Source organism: Siniperca chuatsi, linkage group LG7 (genome assembly GCF_020085105.1).
Source record: "Siniperca chuatsi isolate FFG_IHB_CAS linkage group LG7, ASM2008510v1, whole genome shotgun sequence".
NCBI lineage: Eukaryota > Metazoa > Chordata > Actinopteri > Centrarchiformes > Sinipercidae > Siniperca > Siniperca chuatsi.
In genome coordinates this window covers 16835702-16860831 of record NC_058048.1, presented here as the reverse complement: position 1 = coordinate 16860831, position 25130 = coordinate 16835702, and the positions used below count along the sequence as shown (strand labels likewise).

The 25130-nt window shown below is 39.7% G+C and overlaps 1 protein-coding gene and 1 long non-coding RNA gene across 7 annotated transcripts in view; one reads left to right on the top strand and one right to left on the bottom strand.

The window, feature by feature from the left end:
- Positions 1 to 396: 396 nt before the first annotated feature.
- Positions 397 to 18299, top strand: LOC122879346. Of its 2 annotated transcripts, none has more exons than XR_006378683.1 (4): positions 397 to 628; positions 15585 to 15728; positions 16180 to 16317; positions 17700 to 18299. It is a non-coding gene; the product is annotated as an uncharacterized LOC122879346 (long non-coding RNA). The 2 variants fall into 2 exon arrangements; XR_006378684.1 differs by having other exon boundaries at positions 17694 to 18299.
- mcamb (melanoma cell adhesion molecule b) overlaps positions 1377 to 25130 on the bottom strand; it is a 39614-nt gene continuing 15860 nt past the window's right edge. The window contains exons 2-17 of one of the 5 annotated variants that reach the window (XM_044203338.1): positions 12976 to 13100; positions 12660 to 12891; positions 11577 to 11647; positions 11369 to 11456; positions 11049 to 11228; positions 10050 to 10171; positions 9706 to 9841; positions 9466 to 9581; positions 8247 to 8388; positions 7842 to 7966; positions 6896 to 7037; positions 6501 to 6557; positions 5143 to 5184; positions 4554 to 4677; positions 3219 to 3330; positions 1377 to 3064 (exon numbers count right to left, since the gene is read on the bottom strand). In XM_044203338.1, the coding sequence (XP_044059273.1) occupies positions 3035 to 3064; positions 3219 to 3330; positions 4554 to 4677; positions 5143 to 5184; positions 6501 to 6557; positions 6896 to 7037; positions 7842 to 7966; positions 8247 to 8388; positions 9466 to 9581; positions 9706 to 9841; positions 10050 to 10171; positions 11049 to 11228; positions 11369 to 11456; positions 11577 to 11647; positions 12660 to 12891; positions 12976 to 13100 (1844 nt within the window). In that variant the 3' untranslated portion in view covers positions 1377 to 3034. Of the gene's footprint in view, positions 3070 to 3218; positions 3331 to 4553; positions 4678 to 5142; positions 5185 to 6500; positions 6558 to 6895; positions 7038 to 7841; positions 7967 to 8246; positions 8389 to 9465; positions 9582 to 9705; positions 9842 to 10049; positions 10172 to 11048; positions 11229 to 11368; positions 11457 to 11576; positions 11648 to 12659; positions 12892 to 12975; positions 13101 to 25130 lie in introns of all 5 variants that reach the window. The other 4 variants (XM_044203339.1, XM_044203342.1, XM_044203340.1 and 1 more) reach the window with 4 other exon arrangements.

Here is a 25130-nt window from a genome sequence, read left to right as displayed (position 1 = left end):
GATGCCATTACTCTGAGAAATATCAAATGCAGGCAAAAAGAGTTAAAAAGCAACATTATAAAACTTATTGAAGAGTGCAAGATGACAACCTTAACAATGTCCTATGCATGTCTTAAACTCAGAATACACAAGCCATTTGTGATTACTCTATCATCTGCTAGACTTACTGAACAGTAAATTCATTGATTCGTTATAGTCCTGACAGGTGTAAAATAATACTTTTCAAAAACTGTACAACACTTAAGTACTGAGACTTTAATAATGTAAAATTGAAAAGAAACATTACGACTATGCTAAGGTAGAGTTTTGATTGCAGGAGTTTAAATGGAGCATTAAGTTGTGGTACAGACTCTTCACAGCAGACATTTTGACTTGTCAAAGCAGGACAAGCACAGGTGTTACTAATAACAACGATGGCTGCATTCCATTTAGGTAAGCCAGTTCCAGGGCTCTGGAGTCACTGACATGGCTTACTGGACACTGGAGCCATCGTTAATCTTATTATTTACAGCTGAGCTTTTCCTGCTAGATGAGTCAAAATGTCTGCTGTGAAAAGGGTCTATGGAAGTCAAGCAGAAGTGGAGAGAAACTGAACAGGACTAGAAATGACTCTGCAAGCACCATGAAGGTACAGATCTGATGAAACCTTCAGCGTTTATATATATATTCAGTTCTGCAGAACAAGTGAACAGGTTTAGAAGTTTACCAAGTGGTCAGAACTGCAGACAGGTTCAATACTTCAGTGCTATTTCTGTTTATATTTTGTAGCTGAAAGTCTCGAAGGTTCAGTAATGCATTTAGTAAGTGCATTAAAAACCAAAATCTGATTGGACTGTCTGGCTAGTGGATCAAATCAGCATCATATGAACAATTTTTAAAACTCTTATGTAACTTAATAAGGCCTTCTGTGTACCAACAGACTAAAGATATAACATGTAATTTTAAGCTACTTTTTTCAAACACAAGTAAATATTCATACATTACGTTTTTAATATTGGAAACTAAATTCTACATATATTTTGAATTGTCTGCTCGCCTGTATATTTCACAAGTCACAATAAGTTAAGCTGACAACTATTGGAATTACTTAACTGGAAGTGTACCAACTGAACACTGTTTCTATTTGACCTATTATTGGTACCAAATTCCATCAGTAGGTCTTTCTGGGGAAACTTAAAGGAAATGATTAAGAAATCTGCTATAAAATTCAGACCTGTAAATCCACAGAACAGAAATTCCTTGTTTTGTGAAACACTGGCAAGAAAAAAAAATTGTGCAGTCAAAAATAAAAAAGGAACTAAAGTTTTTCGCTGCCTAAGCTTTTACACAGTTTTAATAGGTAGCTCATTATCTAACATAAGACATGTTTTCAGTTCTTTTCATTTAACAGTCAATCTTTATTTGGTATAATTTCCAGAAACTACAAACAATTAATTTGTTGGTAAATTGGCTTGAAGTTTACATTTTACAACTCCAAGGCATTTTACAGATTTCAAACATCCAAAACCATTTAACAGTGGTAGTTCTTATAAACAGCAGAAAAAAACAGACAAACAGAGGGTGGGAAGGGTAAGTATGGATGATACCTGCACAGAGCGTCTTGATTGTTGATTGTCTACAAATTTTGCATGTGTGGAATCATAGTCATTCCCCCCTCGTCAGTAGTCATACACTGTAGTTGCCATGTCACTAGTCATCACGTCTGAGGGGGATTCTGTGTCTATAGATTATTTCAAGTTTCAGTCAACACATGAATTAATTTATTCATTAAACAGAAATGTGTCTATTCCTTTTATAAGGAGGGCAACTTCATGCCGTGAACCATGGACCAGTAATCTGTTCTACCCTTATCCTTCCTCTTAGAAAAAGAAATAAAAATAGCTACAGAACTACTTTTCATTCACATTAAACACAACAACTGTTTCACATTAGAGAAACTGCATGAAGAAAAACCACAAATAAATCAGTGCACTGGACATTAAATACAAACATAACTAACAATACAAAATATTTCAATAGGCTTTGATTGAATTTTTAAGGCATCTATAACTTTTTAATTTGACTGTTGGCAATGCTTAGACTCAAACACATAAAAATATAAAAACTATACTGTGAAGGAAAGAAACAAAGTAAAGCGAACTGCAAATAATGTCAACCCTTCTATGTCAAATGCTGAACAGATGATTCACCCCTCTTGCAAAAATATCATCTTTTAATGCACATAAAGTAGGGAGTGTAAAGATGAGTGTTAGCTGTAGAGAAGAAAACTACATACATGTGTGATTAAATGACCTACAAGTTTTGTTTTCAGAGCTAAAAGGCAACATTTTTGGTGAGACTGTAACTGGCTGTAGGGAGAAGCGTCGCTGCTTCCCCAAAGATTTCAGTGTACAGACTTTAGCAAAACAGGAAACACAGGCTAAAAAAAAATTCAAAAATACAAACAAGACCTCTACCTAAACTCCTCTTGCTCTCTGTAAAGAGCAACCAAACAAAATAAAACACTATCTGGTCTTTTTTTTCTTTCTATGGTGTTATTTTAAATAAAGAAATATATACATAGATTATAATATGTACACTTGATAAAGAGCAGTTTCAGGCTGCTCTTCAGTGATTGCTTTGCCTGAGGTGATACTTAGTCCCTCGTCAATGTTGTGCTCTAATTATTGTTCTATGGACAATCAGCAGTACACGAGGCTCATGGTAATGAGAACTATAGGCTAAGCACAGTCCTGGGTTTGAAGGTGGAATATATATTAGCAGATTTACGTCATGGAGCACTCAAATCACTTCCCATTAAAGCTCAAGCTGCATTCCAACAGAAATGTGCTGGGATGTAAAGGACGGCAAGCAAAAGCTGCGGCTTGGAATTATTTGAGTCTCGGTCATCCATCATGATATTAACTGACAGACGACTGAGCTTTTCCATGACGTAACTCCGGGAAAAGGAGCTATGGTGGAAGCTTGAAGGCATCGGCCGGTCTGAGCCTGAGAGGGGAAGAACAGGAGCAGCTGTTTGGTGCGTGTCACCACCTCACTTCTGCAAGTCCAGGTACTCGCCGCCCTTTACTCCAGAGGGCAAGCACAGACATTAAGACACAAGCAATGACAAAAAAAAGAGGGAGAGAGGTGGGGTGGAGGATGTGTAAATTTGTTAATGGTGTAATCAGATCAGCAGAAAAACAGCATCATCTTTCAGTTCAATAGTAAATATCTACCTGGTCGTTGGAAGATTGCTTTTCTCCGTTGACCCCAAGGAGCACGGCTTCCTCTGTGTTGTCGCTCTTCATCTCCACCACGATGTTATCTTTGTTGGACTTCTCTTTGGTGCTGCAAGAGCAAACAACTCCTTAAAATCAGAAACATACATACTACAGACTGCTCTTCTATCCAGCCATAACGATGACGATTCATTGTTTGTTTTGATGGACTTTTTGGCCATTTCCGACAGTGGAAACGAGCTGTAAATGCAACACTGACATACATTATCACCTTTAAGTTGATATGGTGAACTTCTTAGCCAACTGTTGCATATTTCCACATTCAGCAGTTACGGAGCAACACCAGCATTCATCTGGAGTTGTGTCCACCTGGCAATCGCAAGTTCAATATTCACTCTCCTTTTAGCTCCGTTCTTGGTCTCCACCAACTCCTGAGGGAAATATCTGGCTCCTTCGCAGCTAAGTGCGCCACTATGTTGCCGATAATTATCCGTGGGTTCATCACTACAAGCAGCGTCAACACAATTGTTAATGTAAAAATATTGATTACAGCAGCTTTTACCGTGTGTGTGTATTAACTATACACATGGCTATGCATACGATGTTGCTAGTAATTATGTTAAATTATGTAATTTTTTTCTTTTTTAGCAATTTTGTTTGTGTATTTGTATTTCATTTTTTAATGCTGATTTAATGCCAATTAGAGTTCTGATATCTTCTAAGCAGACTTTCTTGAAACCCACTGAACATAAATGTTGGTCAGTTGTCTGCCGTCAGGTCAAACATCTCATTTGACACCTACCATAACATTCACATGGGTTCAAAGGTGGATCTGGAGACATCTCAAATGTAGTATGTATGATGGTAAACAGCCTATGACAATTTCCATTCACCTCTGTAGCTGTATACTCTAAGGAAAATACTTATTTCAATATTAACTTGATATCATCTAAAATGACTGTTGGAAGAAAGAAAAAAGAAGTTTTCTGATTGAATCATCTCCAGTTCGGACGTTCATTATAATGGACACTTAATTTTGCTTTCCACATCAAAAACGTTTTATATGATTAATTTAGTATGTTAATATTATACCCAGTTCAAGTAAATGTAGTCTGTATGTATGTAAATTGATACTGAAAAAGTGAACATTTGTCTTACTTCACTTCCCGTTTTGTCTGGCTTTCTTTCATGTCTTATTTAGTCACTAGGATGAAGTACATTTTTAAAACAGTGTATTTTCAACATCTATTTGATGTCCACTACAACTGACGCTGGGTCTAAAGGGGTTAAGACACATCACATCTTTACCCTCCAACACCCTGCCCTACTTACAGGTCTTGCTTGCCGGATCGGCCACAGATCTTGCCCTTTTTGTAGAGGAAGTAGAGCACACTCCCCAAGATGGCCAGCAGCAGGATGCAGATAATGAGGACTGCAATGATAACACCACTGCCCTCTGGTGGAGAAGAAGCACAAGAACAATCACAGAGTTACTCACTGTAATTGGATTGTGAATGAGATGATGGCATGATGCAGGAGAGTTGGATACAGGATCACATCAGGCAGGCTGTGCAGCATTCCACAGTGTGTAGGTAGCAATTTACTGTGCATCTAAAGAGAGTGCAGCACTAGCATCATTCAGGTGAACCTAAACCTGGCAACCTCAAGAAAGAAAGGTGCAAAGTAATTCAGGAGTGTAGGAGGAGAGGTGTGCTCATACAACAGCATGACAACATGCACAGGAAGAGGTGAAGATGAACAATTCAATGATGGTTTGATGTTTTGTTCATCAGGAGAGAGGGGAGTCTGATGAATGCTGAGAGGTGAGAGAGGGAGGTGCTGTGGAGGAGAAGTGAAAGGAAGCTGTTTGCCTTTGAGGTAGAGAGGTGAGGGAGAGTCTTCAGCAGTGTAACATACAAACCTTTCTTGATTTTCTTTGGTGGGATAGCTGTTTCTGCTTTGACTGAGAAAAACCACATGAGCACAATTATCAGTGGGTGGCTGGATGTATTAAATAACTCATATCAGCAGGCCTCACACACTCACACACACTTGTTGCACTATCCCCAAGGGGACAGTCACTGACATTATGCCTTTCCTAACACCTTAACCTAACCTTAACCTAATTGTAACCTGTACTATAAAACCAAGCCTTAACCCCCATAAAGCAGTCACTATCCATGGGGACCTCAATTTTTGTCCCCACAGTGACACAAATCCCTGTGGGTCCGTGTGCATTCAGGTTAAAGTCTCCCCCACACACACACACATGCAGTTTAGACATGCAGCAGAGGCCTGAACCGAACACAATAAATGTTTAATTTAAGAGGATCTTATCTGTGATTTGAAGCTAAACATCTAGCCTGATAGTCCGATTGATCAGTAGCACAACAGTCATGTTGTGTCAGTCCCTGTTTAATCTCATTTAACCAGCGCTTTGCCAGAAACAACAACCCAGAACAGTTTTCCTCTGAGGGGCTGGAAATTTTCTGGCATAACGTACAAGAGAGCGGGGAGGCAGGAGGAGAGAGAAAACACAAGGCAGCACCCGTAATGGGAGTCAGGAGACTCGCTCAGAGTACATTTAAAGCGTCAGCTGCTTTCCAGAGTCACACTGATGTGTGTGTGTGTGTGTGTGTGTGTGCTTGTATACTGTGTGTGTATCTTCATGGCATAATGCTAACACTGCTGTGTGCAGAAGGTAAACCACGTCAATAATTTTTATCTGATTTAATTGATTACTTTTCTGGGATAGAATCCTCCTCATGTTTTCATTTTCACATAATTTCTAAAACACATATTAAAAGACCACACATAAGCAAATAAAGTTTAATTATATAATAACTTAACAAGCTGAAAACAAGAGCTGTGCCAACAATTGAGTCAGTAAGACACCTTGCAGCGATAAAAGACCTCAGTAATATCACCCATTTGAAACTATAAATACCTTGTAGAAACCACAGTTTTTAATCAGAGCGATCACTAACCAGCACGGCTGTAATGACCTTTTAGTTATGCCAGTGTGGTAATTGTTGCAGCCTTCGGGTGTTTTCTAGTTTTCCTTTCTCACTCTCATTCTTTCTGTCTGACTCAGAAAAGCGGCACAGTCAGGCCGTGACTGAAAGGAAGTCTGTAAACCACCTGAACATGCAGATAATAACCTTTATTTGACAACTGAGGAATCACTCTGTCCTTTTCATGGGATTTCGTTTGATATAGTAACTTTCAAAACTTTTTGTTGACTTGAGTGTAGGCAGTGCAGAGTGACTGTGGTCTTACCTGTGGCAGAGAAAATGGTAGTGCTAGTAGTGGTGGCTGGTGTTGTGGTGTTTGTAGCTGAAAATAGGTAGAGGCACAGAAGGGAGGACATTCCCTGTTAACACACTGGGGGAGGAGGGGAGCACATTTAACGGCCGCACAGCGTCTCGTCCGACACAACAACAACAACAACAACAACACTGATTGAAATGTCCAGAATCACAGGCAACACGTTATAGCACGTGGCAGAGCTCGAGGCCTTCAGACGAAGTAAAAATAAACAAAGAAGTGACACAGACAAGAACGGGAGGAACAGAAGGAAGGTGGGAAGCGAGGAGGACAACAGATAAGAGACATACACGCATATAAACAGAGAGCAGAGATAGGAAACGCAAGCAGCAGGAGGAGGAACTCACTGGCTTTGATGCTGAAGGTCACCGCGTCAGTTCCGTGGTCGTTGGAGGCATTGCAGAAAACAGTTATGTCAGAGGTGACCGTGACACGGACCACACTCCAAATGCCCTCCTCAGTCTCTGTTTGGGATGCTGTCTTGAGGACCTGGCACAAAAACACACAGTTAAAGACACAGAGAAAAGCACAAAGTTTCCCTTTCTTCTGCATAGGTCAGATTTGAAGAGTTGACTGCAGCTGCGAAACATCCTGTCACAGACTGAAGAAAGGTGCATCTGTCTGAAATGCAACTAAACCGCCCTTTAGTGGTAGATGATAGCACCTCTCTCAGGCCAATGAGGAATTTTTTCAATGCAGAAACACAGTAACAAAATCAACAAGGCTATGAGTCTATAGCCATGCTAGCGGCTCTGTGAGGTTGTACTTAGGTTTACAGCTGTGCTTTGAGCTAAATGCTAACATCAGCATGGTAATGTGCTCACAATGACAATGTTAACAGATATAATGTTGACCACATTCACCATTTTAGTTTAGCGTGTTAGCATGCTAACATTTGCTAATTAGCACTAAACACAAAGTACAGCTGCAGCTGATGGGAAAGTCATTGTCATATGCCAAAGAATTGGAGAAATTTAAATTGTGACCCACAGCCTGATCTACAGTCCAGCAACCTGCTCCTAATTTAATCATATGTAGAATAAAAGGCATAAACAAATGAAATCAAACGATCATTTGAATCCGATTTTCCTAATATTCCACTTAAATGTCCTCTTAAGTGGCTTTTAAGTTAAATAAGACTTTTTTTCTGCACTGTAACAGTGTGGATCATATACTGAATGACATGAGTTTGTCATGATGCACCTGACAGTTGAAGTACTTAGGATTGAAGAGATTAAGAAAAACTGTGCAGGTGTAGCTAATCCAAGAATGGGAGGTGTCTCTCTGCTGTACCTTTCCATCAGAGGTGGTCCAGGTAACACTGGGAGCAGGGAAACCTCTGACTTTGCAGCTCACGTTGACTGTCGTCTGAAAACTCTCCATCTCCACGTTCTCCGGCTCCATGATCTCTGGTGGGCCTGCAGAGAGTGGAGCAAGAAATAATAACCTTGAAAAGTTCTCCTATGACCATAACTACTATAACTACTAACAATAGCTGTTGCTAATGCACAAATACAATATGCTTTCCTTTAAAATAAAATAAAAATACAACTGAGACTACACAAAAATGTGATCAAACTAAACAAAAAAATTAAAACTACATTAATAATTTTATTATATTTCTTAAACAATAATAGATTGATTATTGACCAGAAAGCAATGTAATATTCAGTATACAGTATCAGTGATCAGATTTACCCTGGACATTAACATGAAGTTTCCCTCTGGTTTCCATTCCCTCAATTTCAGGAACTGTCACCACACACACATACGTCCCTGCTGTGTCAAACGTATTGTTGTTCAGGATCAATCTTTGGTTTTTTGAAACCTCCTTTTCATCCTACACACACCAGGACACAAAAAGCAAATTTAACACACCCTGTTCATGTAGATATGAAGCAGGGTTTACCGCCAGTCTACTAGTTTTTAGTAGATCAGACGGCTGCTTCAACAAACTTTACACATAAAGTTGTGCAGAGAAATTTCAAACAATCCCTTCACAAAATTTGAAGTCCTATTTTTAACTGAAAATGTTTACTTCAACTGATGTGATAAAAATAATATTGAGAAAATAATACTCAATAGTGTTCAAAACTTTTAGGCAAGCTGCTGCAAACAAAAATAAATCTAATCAACTAAACAAGTATTTTCAAAGACTTCGTGATTGGCTGCCTTGTACACTGGCTCTACACAAATGTTAAACTTTAGATTCACTCTGAATGGTAAACTCCCAAACTGATGGTTGAAACACTAGTCTGCACCTCCTAAAAATGACCACTAACTAAATCAATGAGCAAGTTTTCTGAGTCTAAGATAAGATATCACCCTAATAATGTCCCGGCCAGACAGATGTGGAGCGTCACAAAATGGGTGTCGGGTGTGACAGTTGCTCATTTTATCCTGGGTAGTGTGTGCCATAGTATAAAACGCCTGATTTTTGCTCTTTCTTGCCTAGTTTAACAAGTTCTATGATGTGTTTTGTACTGTTGACCCCTCTTCCATGCATAACTGTAAACATTGCGAAGCGTGAAAAGTATGATGTTTCATTCCTTTTCAGTGAACTTGTAGCCATTGGACTATCACCCTCGGTTTTATACCAAATTAATCACACCTGTAGGTGCAACATCAGCCTCTGCACACTATATGCTGTCAGGGTCCAAAGTGACCCTACGATCACCTAATTTGACACAATGGTCACAATCGTCTCAAAAGGCAAAAATATAGTGTAGTCTGATCCCTGCATAAATCTGCTCCTGCTATTCTGTTGAATGTGTCACGCAGCACCTGACTGCACACAAAACAGTAAGGTGACGGGTTTTCTAAATGCATGTAAATTAATTTGGATGTCAGTACATTTTTCAGGCAAAATCTTGTTGCTGTTTGTGTAATTGCACTGTACTGTATGCGTGTATGTGACCTTAAACCAGACTGTGTGTGTCTGTAGAGTAGAGGAGGCATTGCAGGTGGCATTCAGCTCCTGTCCTTGGTCCACCACTATAGTGTCATTAGGCATCACCATGGCAGGATCGAGATCTGCATACACACACAGCAGGGAGAGAGGAAAAAAAGAATTCGAAAACCAGGCACGTACATTCATACTGCTGGTAAAATGTATTTGTTGTCATGGTCACAAATCCTATCAGTGCAGATTCCTTACAGTTGACAAACACAGAGGTATTTGCTGAGATCTCCTCAAAGGTGTCCGTGTCCGTAGAGGTACATAGGTAATCTCCACTGTCTAGACGGGTCGCATTTTCCAGCACCAACATATTGGTGTCCGAAGATTTACCATCCTACAAAAAGCCAAAGTAATCTGATCAACACATAAACATATATACAACTTTTAACTCAACATGGGTGAGAAGGTCTTAAAGTCCTCAGAAAAAAATGGAAAGTTGGACATCAACAACTCCATCTGCTGAGGAAGATTGTGATCAGACAAAGTAGGTCTAAACTATGCTGCTGCGTGAATAATGAGCGCCAAAGTGTTGATTTTCTTACGTGCATGATTGAAATAAGCGATGGAGTATTCCCGTTGCCATGGCAGCGAAGCACGATCGAGTCCCCTTCCTTGATTTTGCCTTTTGGTGACTCCACCCAAATACTTACAGCTGTGGAGGGGTCTGAAACAGAGAGAGGAATTCAAGGTCAGGTCCATTTAGAAGTTGCGGTAGCGGTTAACGTAACGTTTTTCATGACTAAATAAAAAATATGCTGATTTGAGTTAGTTACTTCTGTAAGTCCACATAAAACAACCTATACTCCTGTGCGTTTTTCTGGCTCTGGCACAGAAACATGACAATGACTACAAAGCTCTGGTTGGTCGACAGCTGTCAATGAGCAGCAGACTGATTTAAACTGCTGAATAATTACATGTTTCCCAATTGTAAATAACGATCACCTCAACATCCAAGTAGTAATTATGACTGGGAAAGTCTGCTCCGATGTATCCAACTTGGAAGAATTAAAACCAAACAAACGTGGATGCCCAATGTTATTTAATGTAATTGAACCCAAATTTAATGGATATATTGTAATTTTGTCAATGCATAGTATTTTAACTCTCACACAACCATCTCCGTGATAATAAAACCGTCTTCAGTTGTCACATGATGTGAACGCTCGCAAGCTGTTAACACGGGAATCTTTCCCTTCTCTAACATCGATACCATTTGAAGTGAACTTAGCAGAAGCACCGCTAGTTCTAATTAAGGGAAATCTTAATGGTACAACATACAATAATATTTTAGACAATAGTGTGCTTCCAACTTTGTGAACTTTGTGGCAGCAGTTTTCCTGTGGCGACGTAATATTCTGGTGTCCACATAGATTGTTTGGATGTCCACATACTGGTATGATAATAGTGTATCATACAAGTGGTTCATATGGGGCAGTTGGTGTCACTTTTTACAACAATGATTACCTCATTTTGAAAAGAAACCTGTTATGTGGTCTTATAGTGCGGCATAATAATGGTGTTGGACTATGTGTGAAACTCACAGTATACAGTGATGTTAATACGGTTGGTCTCGGTCATCCTGGTTCCTCCAGGAACAAAGAAGGTGACCTCACAGTAGAAACTATCATCTTTGTCCTCCTTCACCACCTTCATGCTCAGCTCACTCTTAGCTGAGAACAGACCACTGGATTCAGTAGTGATGCTGGGCACTATTTTGACCACTGGAAGACACAAAAACATTTGCAAACACACACAAGACAAGGAAAGGAAAGGGAGGAAAATGGAGAAAAAAGACATTAAACCACATTAATTACAAACTAAAACAGTGTAGAAGTGTTTTGCAGATGTCGATCCGTCTCACCATCCTGAGCACTGCGCAGTGGTGTGTTGTTTCTGTACCAAGTGATGTTTGGCTTGGGAAAGCCATTTTTGACCTCACAGGTCCCAATCTATAGGAGAGGAGAGAGAATGAGGTAAGACCAAATTCAAAGTTAAAGTTATATTAAATTGTAGCCTGATAGTCTTCGTCAGTTTTATACTCTGATGTTCATGATTCAAAGCTTGTTTACCATGGATGGGCTGTCTTTGTTGACTGAGATCCCTGTTTGCACACCCTCAATGGTAGGCAAGTTTGGTATTTCTGCACAAGAATTAAGAACTGAATCAAGAACTAGAAAAGCCAAAAATGTATGTGTTCTGGCAGCTGATAATTTGCAGTTTGAAACAGTTTCAATATCTTAGCATGCTGCATGTGTAAAAATGTCAATTTTTGTTTGTGAGGAGTTAGAAGTGTCATTTGAAGCATTGAAAGCATTTGAAGTATTATTGTAATCATTGAAAGGAGTTGAGATGTCAGTTGAAGGGTAATCACTGCAATAAGCTAAAGTTTCAGTTACAGTGAAAATACTGAAAATGCAACTGTTAGTTGAAGTGTTTCACTGGAAGCAGTTGAACTCTCAGTAAAGAGTACAGGATGAAAGAAGTTGAAATGTCAGTTGAAGAGACAGAGACAAATGAAATGTCAGTTAACGTGCAGTTCAAGTGCCTGAACTGTCAGCAGTTAAAGTGCAAGATTTGAAAGTAGCTGTAATGTAATAGGTGAAAGCAGTTGAAGTGTTGGTTAAACTATAAGCAAGGAAAGCAATAGAAATGTTGGTTAATTTGTAAGTTGATGAGACAGTTGAGTGGTTCTCGTGTTGCTTTGAAGGCCAGAATTCAAAAATAGTACATTGCATTGAGAGAGGATGAGTTTGTGAATGATGTGATGTATAAATTATGCATGAAGTGTGGAAATTGTGGGAGTAAAAAGAGTTTGAAGAATTTTTTGTTGAGAAGAGTCAAGCTAAAGCTGAAGTTTTGAACAAATCTGAAATTAACATAGTTACCTAAAAACTATGTAAGGTATGAAATGGCTGAACTAAAATGATAAAGTACAAAGGGGGGAGACTGGTTTAAAGTCTAAATGAGGTTTCTAGGTGAAGTTATGAATAGTGAGTATGAAGGGGTTGAAGGACTTGAAAAGGTCCTTTCAGGAGTCATCTGTTGTTTATTCTAAATCTGGTTATGTTAGCACTGCCTTCAGCATGTGGGCTTTGTAAAGTGCTAGTTTCTCTCTTGCTACTCAATCCATGCCAGCTCAGACTGAATCTTACCGAACACCTTCAGCTTTGTACGTCCCTCCCCAGCTCCATCTGTTAGACTTTTGATGAGACAGATAAATTCCAGTTCGTCTTCTATCTGCACTTCACTGATAGTCAACACCACCTCTCCAGTTGCTCCAGTACCATTCACACTGATACGTTCTGTAAACGGTGTGCCTCGGTCTACAACCTTCATAGTGGTGTCCTGATAGTAGATTTTCTGCTTCTCACCCGACTGTGTCACCTAAAGGTCAGAGTTCAAATACATGAAACATCACATGCATAGACACATCATAAGGCTTTGTGTATCAGGCTTGATGAAACTCACATAGAACCACTGTATGATCATGCCGCCTACGCCGTCAGCAGATGTGTACATGCAGGCGATCTGAGCGGTTTCTCCCCTGAACACTTCCACTCTGTCCTCCATGTTCACCTGCACATCAGCCCACACTGAAAAAGAGAAAGAGAATATGGTTGTTGTTGTTGTTGAATATGTCTGTTCAACATGTTTTAGTCTTTTATTACTATCACCCTCATATTTGCACCAAAGCGGAGAAATTTTGTGCAATTTTCCTCCTTTCTTTTTCTTATTCTGAGTAGATCTCACTTATTATTTTCAACTGCAATTAGTCATTAGTCCACAGTTAGTCGTTCCTTTTTGCAGTCAAAAACCATGTCAGAGTGAGTTTAAAATGTATTTTTTTAATATATTTTTCCATCAAGGATCTCTGATGAAAGAACTTTGGTGATATAAAAGAAATGTTCCTTTAGCCTTCAAGCCTCTGAGTGGGCAGGCTGGCGTATGTGTTTAATTGATAGCTGAGCCGGTAACTGTCAATACTCAAGTTTCCATGCAAGTCAAACAAATGGAAAAAGATGTGAAAAATGTGATGGAAATATTGCATTTAGGTGTTTCGTGTACTAATTTGAGGAAGGTTACAGCATAAACTAGTAGTTTTGCTAAGGATTTAAAGAGGACTGTGGTGGTTTTTGAATTACCTCAAACAAAAGCTAATATTGGCCTATATACAATATATCAACTTGATCAAAACATAATACCAATAAAGCTTCATTGAACTGAACCCCAAATTGACGGGATGGTGATATGACAGAACCTTGAGGTTAATAGACAAGAACCTAAATTATGCTGAAGAAACACGCTCTGTTGACGCAAACTCAAAGGAGGCATGGAGGCAAAAAAAAAGAGAGAGGAAACTCATGGTGGGTCAAAGGGAAGAGAGAAATGCAATGACAGGAATGAGAAGCCCACCCATGTCCACATTAATGTGCTGCATTCCACCATGTCACCCTCTCACAGGAAGAAAGGCCCAATTTACAGGCAGCATAGTAGCCCCACTGTTCCTTCATGATCTGCCCCTGAGGAACGAGTGGTTTTTCCCTTCCAGGGTTTCAGTGTGGTGCATCCTACTAATCTATAGGAGGGACCCCCAATTACACTTTACATCACAGTGTTGCTGTAGATGTATAAGATGTCAACGAGAGCTGTAGCCTGGAGGTAATGAGGCTGCCAGGTTTGATTTAGCCTTTTCAGAGTGTCTGTTCATTGTCATGGTGAATGTAGCTTTTCTCGTGGTGGAGAAAGAAGTGATGGCGGGAAATGTTGGAGTTTATGTCAAGTGCTGCTCAGAAGAATGTAAATGTGGTTTATTTGTGTCCTGCGCTGACCTTTTTTTTTTTTTTTACTCATTCATTTTAACCTCAAGAAGCACAATAGACAATACACAATAAAACACACAGTGCACCATTTAGTCTTATATTCCATAAACATACACCAGAAAAAAGGAACTTTTTTCTTACATCGTATATTATTTTTTATAATAAAAACATTTTTTGTGGAGCATAAAAATGTTATTCTTGACCTTGGAAACAGTTATTTGACAAAAAAAAATCTTTAGTCAAGATCCAATCACTAACTTTTGCCAGTTATCATGTGACCAAAGTTACATACTTGGGCGACTCCTTCTACTGAAGAAGACCGTGAGATTTGGTAGACAGCTCTGGAAAAAGCTAGTGAGTGGGCCTTGAGTTAAAGCGAGACTTTGAAAGAAGAAAGAGTAGGTCCTCTAACACATGAAACATTGAATTTATAAAAAATACACTCAGTAGTTTGGCCGCTACAGCCTTACTAGGTTTGTTATGACCAGTAGCTTATGGCGTTAGCTAATGTTAGCAAACTTTAGGTACAACTGGCTGTATAATGTTCATTCTCTACCTGTGCCCCTGTTACACTACGTTTTAGCATTTACCATTATTACATGATTGTTAAGCAAAAGTTACATCTCACTGTCAGGAGTTTTTTCTTTTTGTCAAAATATTTTTTGTAAACGAGATAGCAGAAGGTCACTGGCTCGATCCTCTGACCTAAAAAATAAATCTGGCCAGGACTTGCTGCTGAGGTGCCCTTGAGCAAGGCACTGCACCAATAGAGCTGCTAAATGGCCAACAGATACAACTCTTAATATACTGAGTAATTTCCAGCCAAGAGTGTGAAGCGCGGTGTTGCTGAAAAAGAGCTCTGTGAACCAGCCAATTCTTATAAACAAGTGAATTAAATTCTATAAAAAAGGTTAATTGTTTTACATTTTATTTGTTTAAAAAAATGGGAGAAATGTTAGACAGAAAAGTCTGACAGAATCAGGGCACTGTCATACTGTATCTAGTATCGAAAGACACTTCATCCAGGAAAGATGATCAGAAGTGTAGTCTTGCAGGTAAGTGAATTACCACAACACCAGGGCTGCCTGCTGATGAGCTCATTACCCAGACACATCCCTGCTTCACTCCTGGCATTTCACATTGCACAGATAACAAACATTTACCTCAAACTAAACAAACAAAAATCTCAGTCAAACATTTCTCTCCCACCTGCCTCTCCCTCTGCTGTGTGCTGCTGTTTACCACTGGCTAATGGAGCTGGACGGATGCTTTCCTGTTGAAATCCAATTAGTCTCTTCAACAAGACATTTCCTGGCCATTAGCGGAGGAAGGACAACACTGACTCACTCCCATCCCCCACCTGAGGACTTACCTACAGTAAAAAGTGGGATTTATGAAGGGGTGAGAATTTAGATTCTAGTTTGCATCAGACCGAATGTTTCACTCTTTCCCCATCCTGTCTGACAGCTGGAGTCTGTTTGCTCATGGGGATCTCAGTCAAATCTCATTAGTAATTTGACCAGTAAGGCAAGGCAAGTATTTATCTCCACGGTGCATTAATCAGAGAGGCTGCCACTCCAAGGCCTCAGATCGATCCTCTCTGATGATGAGAGAGCAGATATTGGAGTCCATGCACATTGGATAATAGTCCTAAATCAGTATGACAGAATAAAGCTGAGCATCCCCTCTGACAGCAGCACGCTGGCAAAGCTGGGGCTCTCCAGTTTTATGAGCCCCCCTCGGCAAACAATATTCTTTCCCCTGAAGACAGTTTGTTTGACCCCGAGACAACAATTTCACATGCTGAGTGTGTGATTTCCACAATAAAGGAGAATGTGCTGTGTCACTGTAGGAAATGCTAACCCAGACCCTGAGGAGAAGAGAGGAATTCAGAACATATGGAAAGGGCAATACTGTGGTAACCTGCGAAGTGGAGTCACATCGACCATGATTTGGTGCGATTACATGTGGAAGTAAAACAGGGCCTCAGGTATGTGTGTGTGACACATGACATCTAACAAATACGGCTGAATACAGATAAAAACGAACAAAAACTCACTCACATGAGGCTTTTTTCAAAACGAATATGATGAAATGAACAGTACAGCTGAAACTACTGACTATTTTCATTTTTTCTTTATTTTTTCAATTACTCAATCTTGGTCTATAAAAAAATAAAATAGCATCTTCAAATTACTTGTTTCGTCCAACCAACACTCTGAAACCCAAAGATGTTCAGTTTAATATCACATACACACAAGAAAAACAACAAATTGAGCATTTTGTTGCCTTTGGACAGAGCCAGGCTAGCAGTTCCCCCCTGTTTTCATCTGTATGCTTAGCTAAGCTAATGACCTGCTAGCTGTAGCTTGATACTGTATTTGCCTTACAGACATGAGAGTGGCATCGATCTTCTGATCTAACACTCGGCGAGAAACTGAATGAGTGTATTTCCCAAAATGTTGAACTGCTCCTTTAAACATGACTTTGGAAGTTTGAATGTTTCAGTCAGTAAAAGCATTAAAAAACTTTGGTGAAGTTGTGGAAGCAGATATAGAATATACAGTGTATGTGATATCGTCATAAAATGTGAAAAATGTTTTCTTCTAAGACTGTAGAAAATCTTAAAGCGACTTAAGAAATCAATTAAATTAAAATGAAGGCTCAACTAAACAAGAATGCATTCAGTCAATAAAATGACTCCCACACCACAGAAAGAGGAAAACCCTTACAAGAACAGCACTGTTTGTATTCCCATAGATAAGTAGAAAACATACCAGAGAATCAGTGCACTTAAAAGGGATATTTTACTTTGATTTATGAAGCTAATTGAGTCTGGGTCACACGCATACACATCTCAATTAGTGTGTCAGCACTGATAAACTGAGCTTAAAAGAGCTCCAGTCGAGGCTGCAGGTGATCGCTCAACAGAAATAAATGTCTCGGTTCAGCTGCCTAAAGGAGAGCAGAGGCAGAAAGGATAAGATAATCTCCAGGGGGAAGTCATATCAAAGACATTGTTATGTCTACAATGAAGTCAAAGCCTTTTGTCAGGATACACAATCCGTTTCTGTCTGTGGAGAGCGATGATAACAAAACTTCCTGCCAGGCTCTGAGCTTCTGTATCCACAGCTATAAAATTTCTGGATTTAGCCCTCTTACTATAAGAACATGTGGAGAAAACCTCCTACAAACACAGTCTTAAATCTTAAATCAGGATAATAATAATTTATTTTTAAACATTTTTGAGCATTTATATTTTAAACAGACGCTCCAGTCCTCCCTCTGACAGGTACAGTAGACAAATGAGATATGGCATGTGGTTGTTCAAAGGCTGGAATCTGTTCTGACTTTCTAACCATGAAGGTTTAGTTGACAGGCTGCAGTCGACCTGCTCTGGCCACCGGCCGAGACCACAGATGGTCATCGGTGAGGGAGAGGAGAGGACGTCCACCTTCAGCACATTAACTGGCATTCAAACCAGATTACCGTCCTGGACTCTTTTTGACATTCTTCTGACTGGATGGCAGAATGGGGACTCAGTTTCCTCTCGTTTTCTTTGGTTATTTTCCTTTATTTTTTTCTCTTCATATATTCCACATACGGGTGTATTTATACTACAATCAACCTAAACCCCAATGACTACACTCAGGTGATCTCTATTGAACTAATTATGTGACTTCTAAAACCAATTGGCTGCACCAGTGATGATTTAGATGTCTTATTAAAAGGGGTGAAGAGATATGCAAATATGTATTTTATATTTGTAATTAATATGAGTCACTTTTTTTTCTTTGATCCAATGATGTAAAACAATAAAACATGAAAACTTTCAAAGGGGGGCGACCACTTTATGTGGCCACTGTATGAGCTGTACATGAATATTAGTACTGCACTGATGAGTTGGTGCTTTCTACCCTTTCTCTTCAGTGTCAATTTGTAACTATAAATGAAACTACTCCTGAAACTATCTACTACCACATTCTGTCTCTCATTGATGTATGGGTCAAATAAAGGCGAAAAGTGACATAAAAGACAGTATTAAATCATTTAGATTTTTGTTCACTAACTGTGTTTTAAGGAGATTTCAACTTTTGTTGCACAGGGCCCAACAAGATAACCCAGTCTCATTTATATACTACTAATTTGTTTTGCCCATTATGTTTTGACGGGAGACAAAGCGCAGGACTGTGACACTGGATTCCGGGGTCTGTGGTTAGGTTTAGGCAACAAAAGCACACTAGCTAAGCTCCGGGAAAGATCATGGTTTCGGTACGAAGTTAATAAAGTAATCACGTCCCTAGTCTTAACCAAGTGCTGTGAGTGTGAGTGTAACATTCATCATGCTTTTTTCGCTAAGAGCAGATATTGTATTGCAAGAGCGCATGTTGTAGGGAAAACAAAAATATCAGTGAATATTTTGTTTATTATTTAATTTTATTTGCTCTTGCAAATTAGTATAGAAACGGAATTTCTAAGAGATACAACAAAGAGGAAAGCTTAAAGCCAGGCCAGCAACCTCAAGAGTGTAATGTTCAATTCACCGCACACCGTTTGACAGAATAAACAAGATACTGACCGGATGGTGCAACATGAAAAGTAATTAAAATGGTTTATCCCCTTAAAAGCACGAACATGCTCAGCAAATTTCACAGCAGTGTGCCCGTTAGATTAAGAAACATCTTGTCTGCAAACTTAACACTTTGACTTGAGGGTGGGGTGATAGGAAAGCTCATGAGTGTTTGAAAGTATGACATTTCATCCTCTGGGGACCGTAAATATACTGACAATATGTGGTGCAAGAGGAAAGATCAGAAGGTCAACAAAACCACAGTGAATATCCATATCAAATTTCAACCACTAGCTGTCAAGATATCTTCGATATGGCTGGACAGAAAAAACATTAAGAAAGCACTTCCTCAAATCTGGGAAAAAGAATTAGATCAAGGCAGCAGCAGTGAATGACAGGATGATCGCTGAGGTCAAGCGAAAGCAGACACACACACACACACACACAACCTGAGGTCTCTAAACTGTATCTGTCTACTGACCTGAACTTGAGACTCGACTCCAGCACTAAACAATGGTTTACATGGTTTGCAAATGTCTCCGAGCACAACTAGCACATGACACACATCCTACTCTGCTATGTTTCATTCACTCATTTCCAACCACTGGTTCTACAGCAGCCTTCTACTCTCTAAAAGGCAGTATGTACTTACAGTCCTTATATAAGCTGTTTCTTCTATCACGAGGTTAGATTTTAAGGTACTGTGTTAATATTTACATACCAAGGATTCTCCCGCTTAGACTCTAATTCATGTTTAATTTACTTCTGGCATGTCCCCCAAAGAAATGGCTGAGGCTCCACTGAACTAACACATGAAAGGATGAGTATGAATGTTATATTAAAAGGGAGGACAGATTTCAAGATAGCAGAGCTTCCCCGTGTGTGTGTTTGGTCAGAACCTCCTAGTTTTAATTGCTTGCCATCACCCACTAGCTTATCCTGTCAGGTGATAGCACCGCTGAGAAACAATATGAACACAAAGGCAGCAAATTATAATCATCTTAAAAATAATGAGGGCTGTATTCCATTTAATTATAATTATTTCTTGAATGTACTTCCTGGCAGCTTGTACTGAAACAGAGCATGCATGCCACACTGTATAATTACTTGGAACCAAATATTTCCCATTTAAACACGGCAGTAAAATGAAGTGACAGCTTGGGGACATGTTTCCAGCTTTGTCACATCTAAGAATAACAATGGCCTATCAAGCTTGTTTGCTTACATGATACAGCAGAATTACAGTGCACTGACCCCACTGGCACTAGAAATAGCAGCCCTACTTCAGGATAGTGTGAGACAGAAAGTGGGAGCATGGGAAAACAGTGCCTCAGTCAGGATGCTCTTTGTATGCATGTAAATAGGTCTGAGAAGAGTGAATGGAGTGTAGAGTTAACATGAGAAAACAGATAAAAGATGAGCGAGAGAGGATAGAAAATGGAGAAGTCAGAGGTAGGGTGGGAAGGGAAAACAAGGTGGCAGACTGAGATGTGTGAATAAGAGTGTTTGGTTCTCTGGGACTTGCTGAGGCCTCTGACATTTATCACACTAATCCCTCAATGGCACACTTACAGTATCTTGCAGAGCAAGGAAATGTTATCAAACTGAAGAACACTCACTCAATGTGGCGAGAAGAGATTTACAGAGAGAGGTTCAAAACGCCAACAGACTAATACCCCTTGACCTTCCACTTTCATTTCTCCTGACAAGCTGCAGGATGTGGAGTTTATTTAAGTCATGTCACACAAAGGCACCTTTTAGTTTCAGGGTGCATTCATTCCACTCAGCAGCTCTGATTCATGCCAAAGAGTGGTTGCATGTACCTTTCCCTTTCTCTCCATCTCTGCTCTCCTTCCACAACCTGCTTTAAGCTACATAACTGGAGTTTAAAGGTGGGGTATGCGATTTCAAATCCAATACACATCTTTTTGTCATATTCAGCAAATATCTCCTCACGGTCCGCTAGCTGTCCGTTCTGTGTGTGCACTGAAAGAAAAATCCGGTGTTTGTACACAGCCCTGGCTCTGTAAATGGGAAATAAACAAAGTGGCTTGGACTGGGCCACACAACACTATCCCAGCCATGATTTGTGGGTCATGTAACGTTATATGACTTGCCCACGGAGATTCAGCTTACTTTCTAGTTTGTCAAGTTATGCTGCTGCTGTGATGTTAGCTATACTAGCAGGAGAGTTGTGAGTATCGCTGTCTGGAGCTGCTGTGCTGGCTCTGGGAAACCGTCTCGTCCTCTCTGGCTGTTAGCTTCGCAGCAGCAACTGTAGGGACAGTTTGCTAGCTAAGCTAACATACAACCTAGCTAACTTTAGTGACATTATCGTAGAAAAGGTTTCAGTCGCAGTCATCTGGACACTGTTTTTAGAATCAAGACGTTTTGGCTCCCATCCGGAAGTCATTCTCAATTTAGTGACATTAATTGCTGTGTCGTTGTTTGCTTTATATCATGGTATTTGTCATGGTATTGGATTTCTCCAGAATCGCGTACCCCACCTTTAAAGCACATCTGTCCACTACAAACCATGTACATGAATTAATGTAGCACCAAATCAATGATATCTGATATCTGTGTATGAAATTGCACCTAAACCTAAAGAAGTATTAAGTAAAAGTTATTTCCCAATTTTCACTTAATGTAAAGGTGCAAGTTTGAATATTTTGAGCATTATATACTGTAGCTATAGAGGCGCTACAAATTTAACACATCAGTTTAATTGTCAGGGGCAGCACTACTCAGCCTGTGAAACAGTTGTGTAATGTCTTTGGTGGCAACTGGAGACCTCTGAAAAGAAATGACTAATCTTGTGGAGAGCCTGTGTTACAACCTGTTTACCAGGCAAGGAGGGTCAAAAGTTGCTATCGAGTTGCAGTGGGGGAATTATAGGATTCATTGATTTTGGAGCCAAAAGGACTAAAAGTCAGGATATCTTAGCCTTTGATAAGTCAATTTAGACCATTACTTTTCATTCTTTGTTAGTCCCTAAATTTTATGGTAGATAGATGGTAACATGTTTTGTTCATACACATATTTGAGGGATGGACAGACTCAGCCAAATTCTTGTCCCTCCTTTATAGATCCATTACCAGAACAGTAGCCACACTTAATTTGGGTCAACTCAGCTTTGCTAAATGGTGCAAAGGAATGTTATGAGACACTCTTGAAAACGTACACTCTAAAAGGTCTTGTCACACGTTCATTAATCACATCAGTCCTGTGACGCACCACTGGGCATTTTAACACACACACACACACACACACACACACACACACACACACACACACACACACACACACACACACAGGGGTCTTGGCTTTAATCGGGCATTGAGAATGAAAAGGACTCTCACTGACTCATGAATCCCCCCACACAGCTCATGGCACAGCAGACATATTTCACCATAAAATCTACATGCAGCAGGGTTTATAATGCCATGAATGAGCCACTCAAATAAAAGAATGATGACTTTTCTACAGCAGAGACTAATAGTCTTGTAAGCTGTAATTCTGCAGAGAAATGAAAACTTCTTTGAGCCACAGTACACGATGGTGCTCGTTAGGCATCTTTCCATAACACCCCCCGACACCAGGCTCTTTGACCCAAGTGTGTTTTACACTGTCTTCATAAATATGCATGCTTCTTTTTATCCTGTTTACTTGCATAAGCTGTTAGCAGTTAGCACGGCTTTCATTTATTAATGAGGACACTACTGACGTTATTAAGGTTATATCAAGAGGAGACATTTCTAAAACTAGTCTTGTTGCTGCGACCTTGGGCTGGGTGGATGGCTCCATTCCCGCTATGATGGCTGCACAGAGTAACTCTGCTGAAGTAAAGAGGGTTGGCCAACAGCACCAAACAGAAATAGTAGCTAAAAACTGGACTCCGAAGGAATTACAGGAGTTTTAAGTGTGAATGGATCAAAATAGGAAGAGTACAGATTAGTAAACCAGATCAGTTGGTCAGTATCAAATTATATGTATTAATGATTCATGTACAAGGTAAACAAATCAGAGCAAACAAACCTTTCAGATATATTGTTAGCGCAGAAATAATTTGATGATGAATTAATTTATTAGTCAACTTGATTGATGGAAAATCAATCAATAACTATTTTGATATTCATTTAAGTCAGGTATTAAACAAGATGTGAAACAGATACTGGTAACACTTTCTTTCATTGAATTTTTGACCATTAATCGCACTGTGGAGCAAAGTTTTTACGAGTGGGTCCCTGTTTTGTTGTAAACATAACTTTTGTTTGTTTACAAGGAAACTCCACAGGGCAGCTTTATGGATTCGCTGCCTTTCTCAGTTTTATATCTTTGTAAATGATATAAATAATATAAAACTTTGGGTTCTTTGGGTTTTAGCAGGGATTCAGACCAAAATCATCCCTCCTGGGTGCTGTGTAGATGGGGGGGCGTGTTGTTAAGGTACCAGTGACACAATAACATACAATCGAGGTAGTTCAGTTGGAGTTACAGATGAATGTGTTTAAAGGCTTATCAGACGCCAAAACACAACAGTTTGTAATACTTGCTGACAGGATTTTACCATTTTGGAAAGTTATCACGGTGGCAACTATTTTATCTTTGGGTTGTAAATAATATTATAGAGAGTACGGTCTAGACCTGCTCTACAGCAAAAGTGCAATAAGATAACTTCTGTTATGAATTGGCGCTATATAAATAAAACTGAATTGAAAATTGAATTGCAAGGCAAACAGTAGAAATATGGAGTTCACGTTACCAGGAACTCGGCCTTAGACTGGATTTACAAAACAAGCACAGACCTCAGCTTGCGCTCTGGGAAATTGTAAAATGGGCTTTTCTCAGAACTTTATTTTAAAATAATAATACTCATAATATGTTTTGGGCATTTTCACTTTTACTAGACAGCTGATAGGATGTAGACAAACAGGAAACGTGTGAAGAGAGAGAGGGGTATGACATGCAACAAGGGTCCTCAACCGAATCGGGAACGTTGCAGTTTTATGCTATGCATCTTAACCACCTGGGACACCAGGATGCTGCCTTTTACCACTGATGTCTTGTAGGCTGACAAAGAATCAGTAGATCAAAGAAAAAACTGACAGTTTAATGGATAATACAAATAATCATTAGATACAACCCTAATACATTGTACACAGTTGCATGTACAGAGTGCTCCTCTGTATGGAGTCTGTATGGGGTTCAGGTGATGTTTTAATTGTCGTGTGCAGAGACAATGAGATGGACAGTGGCAGCTGCAGCAACCAAACTGCACATTCCCACAATGCCAGAGAGTAAACATGGTCAACTTGTCACACTGACCTGCCAGACACTTTCCCTAACACACACACACACACACACACACACACACACACACAGATCCCCAGGGTGCTGGAGCCGAATGCAGGCAGTATCCACTCAACATGCCATCAGAATTAACAATTTCCAAAAGGCAGAGGAGACGAAAGATACAAAGAATGTAAATACAGTGGAGAGGATCAGAGTGGACCACACAACGGGGGAGATAGGGAGGGAGTCACATCGCGCTCTGATTTCTCCTGGTGATCTGACGCTATATTCCATTTCAACAGACCACCTGTTGTAGAGATTAGCATGGGCTAGACCTGGCTCGGTTCTCAGCACGCCAGACTCCAGTCCATCTTTAAGGGGGGCTCTGCTGGCTCACAACTGTTACAACAGTACGGTAATAAAGCTTTGGATGGGTCTCTTATTAGGTCACTTCTAACAGTGGCAGTGGTGGTACACTTATGATCTGAGGTGGGAAAGTTATGGAGAAATGCAACTACAATGAAGGCGCCACTAAGCAAGGCAATTAAAGAAGAACAATTCAGTTGGTAGGTAAAGCTTTTGAATGTGTTTAAAAAAGGTCCTAGTCTCTGTCTGCATGGCTAGAGGTCGGTGAGAAAATTATTTTTTTTTAAAGAAATTTAAGTTACCATTTAAGGTTAAAGGAACAGTTCAGCATTTTGGGAAATGCATTTATTAGTTTTCTGATTGATGTTAAGCTTAACATAAGCCTGGAAATAGAGGGCAACAGCCAGCCTGGCTCTGTCCGAAGGGAACACAATCCACCTACCAGCTAGAGCTCACTAATTAACACGTTATGTCTTATTTGTTTAATACATAGAAAAACAGAAGTGTTAAAATGCAAACTTTTGGTTTTACAGGTTAACGTGGAGGATTATTTCTCAGTGACTTCCTGGAGT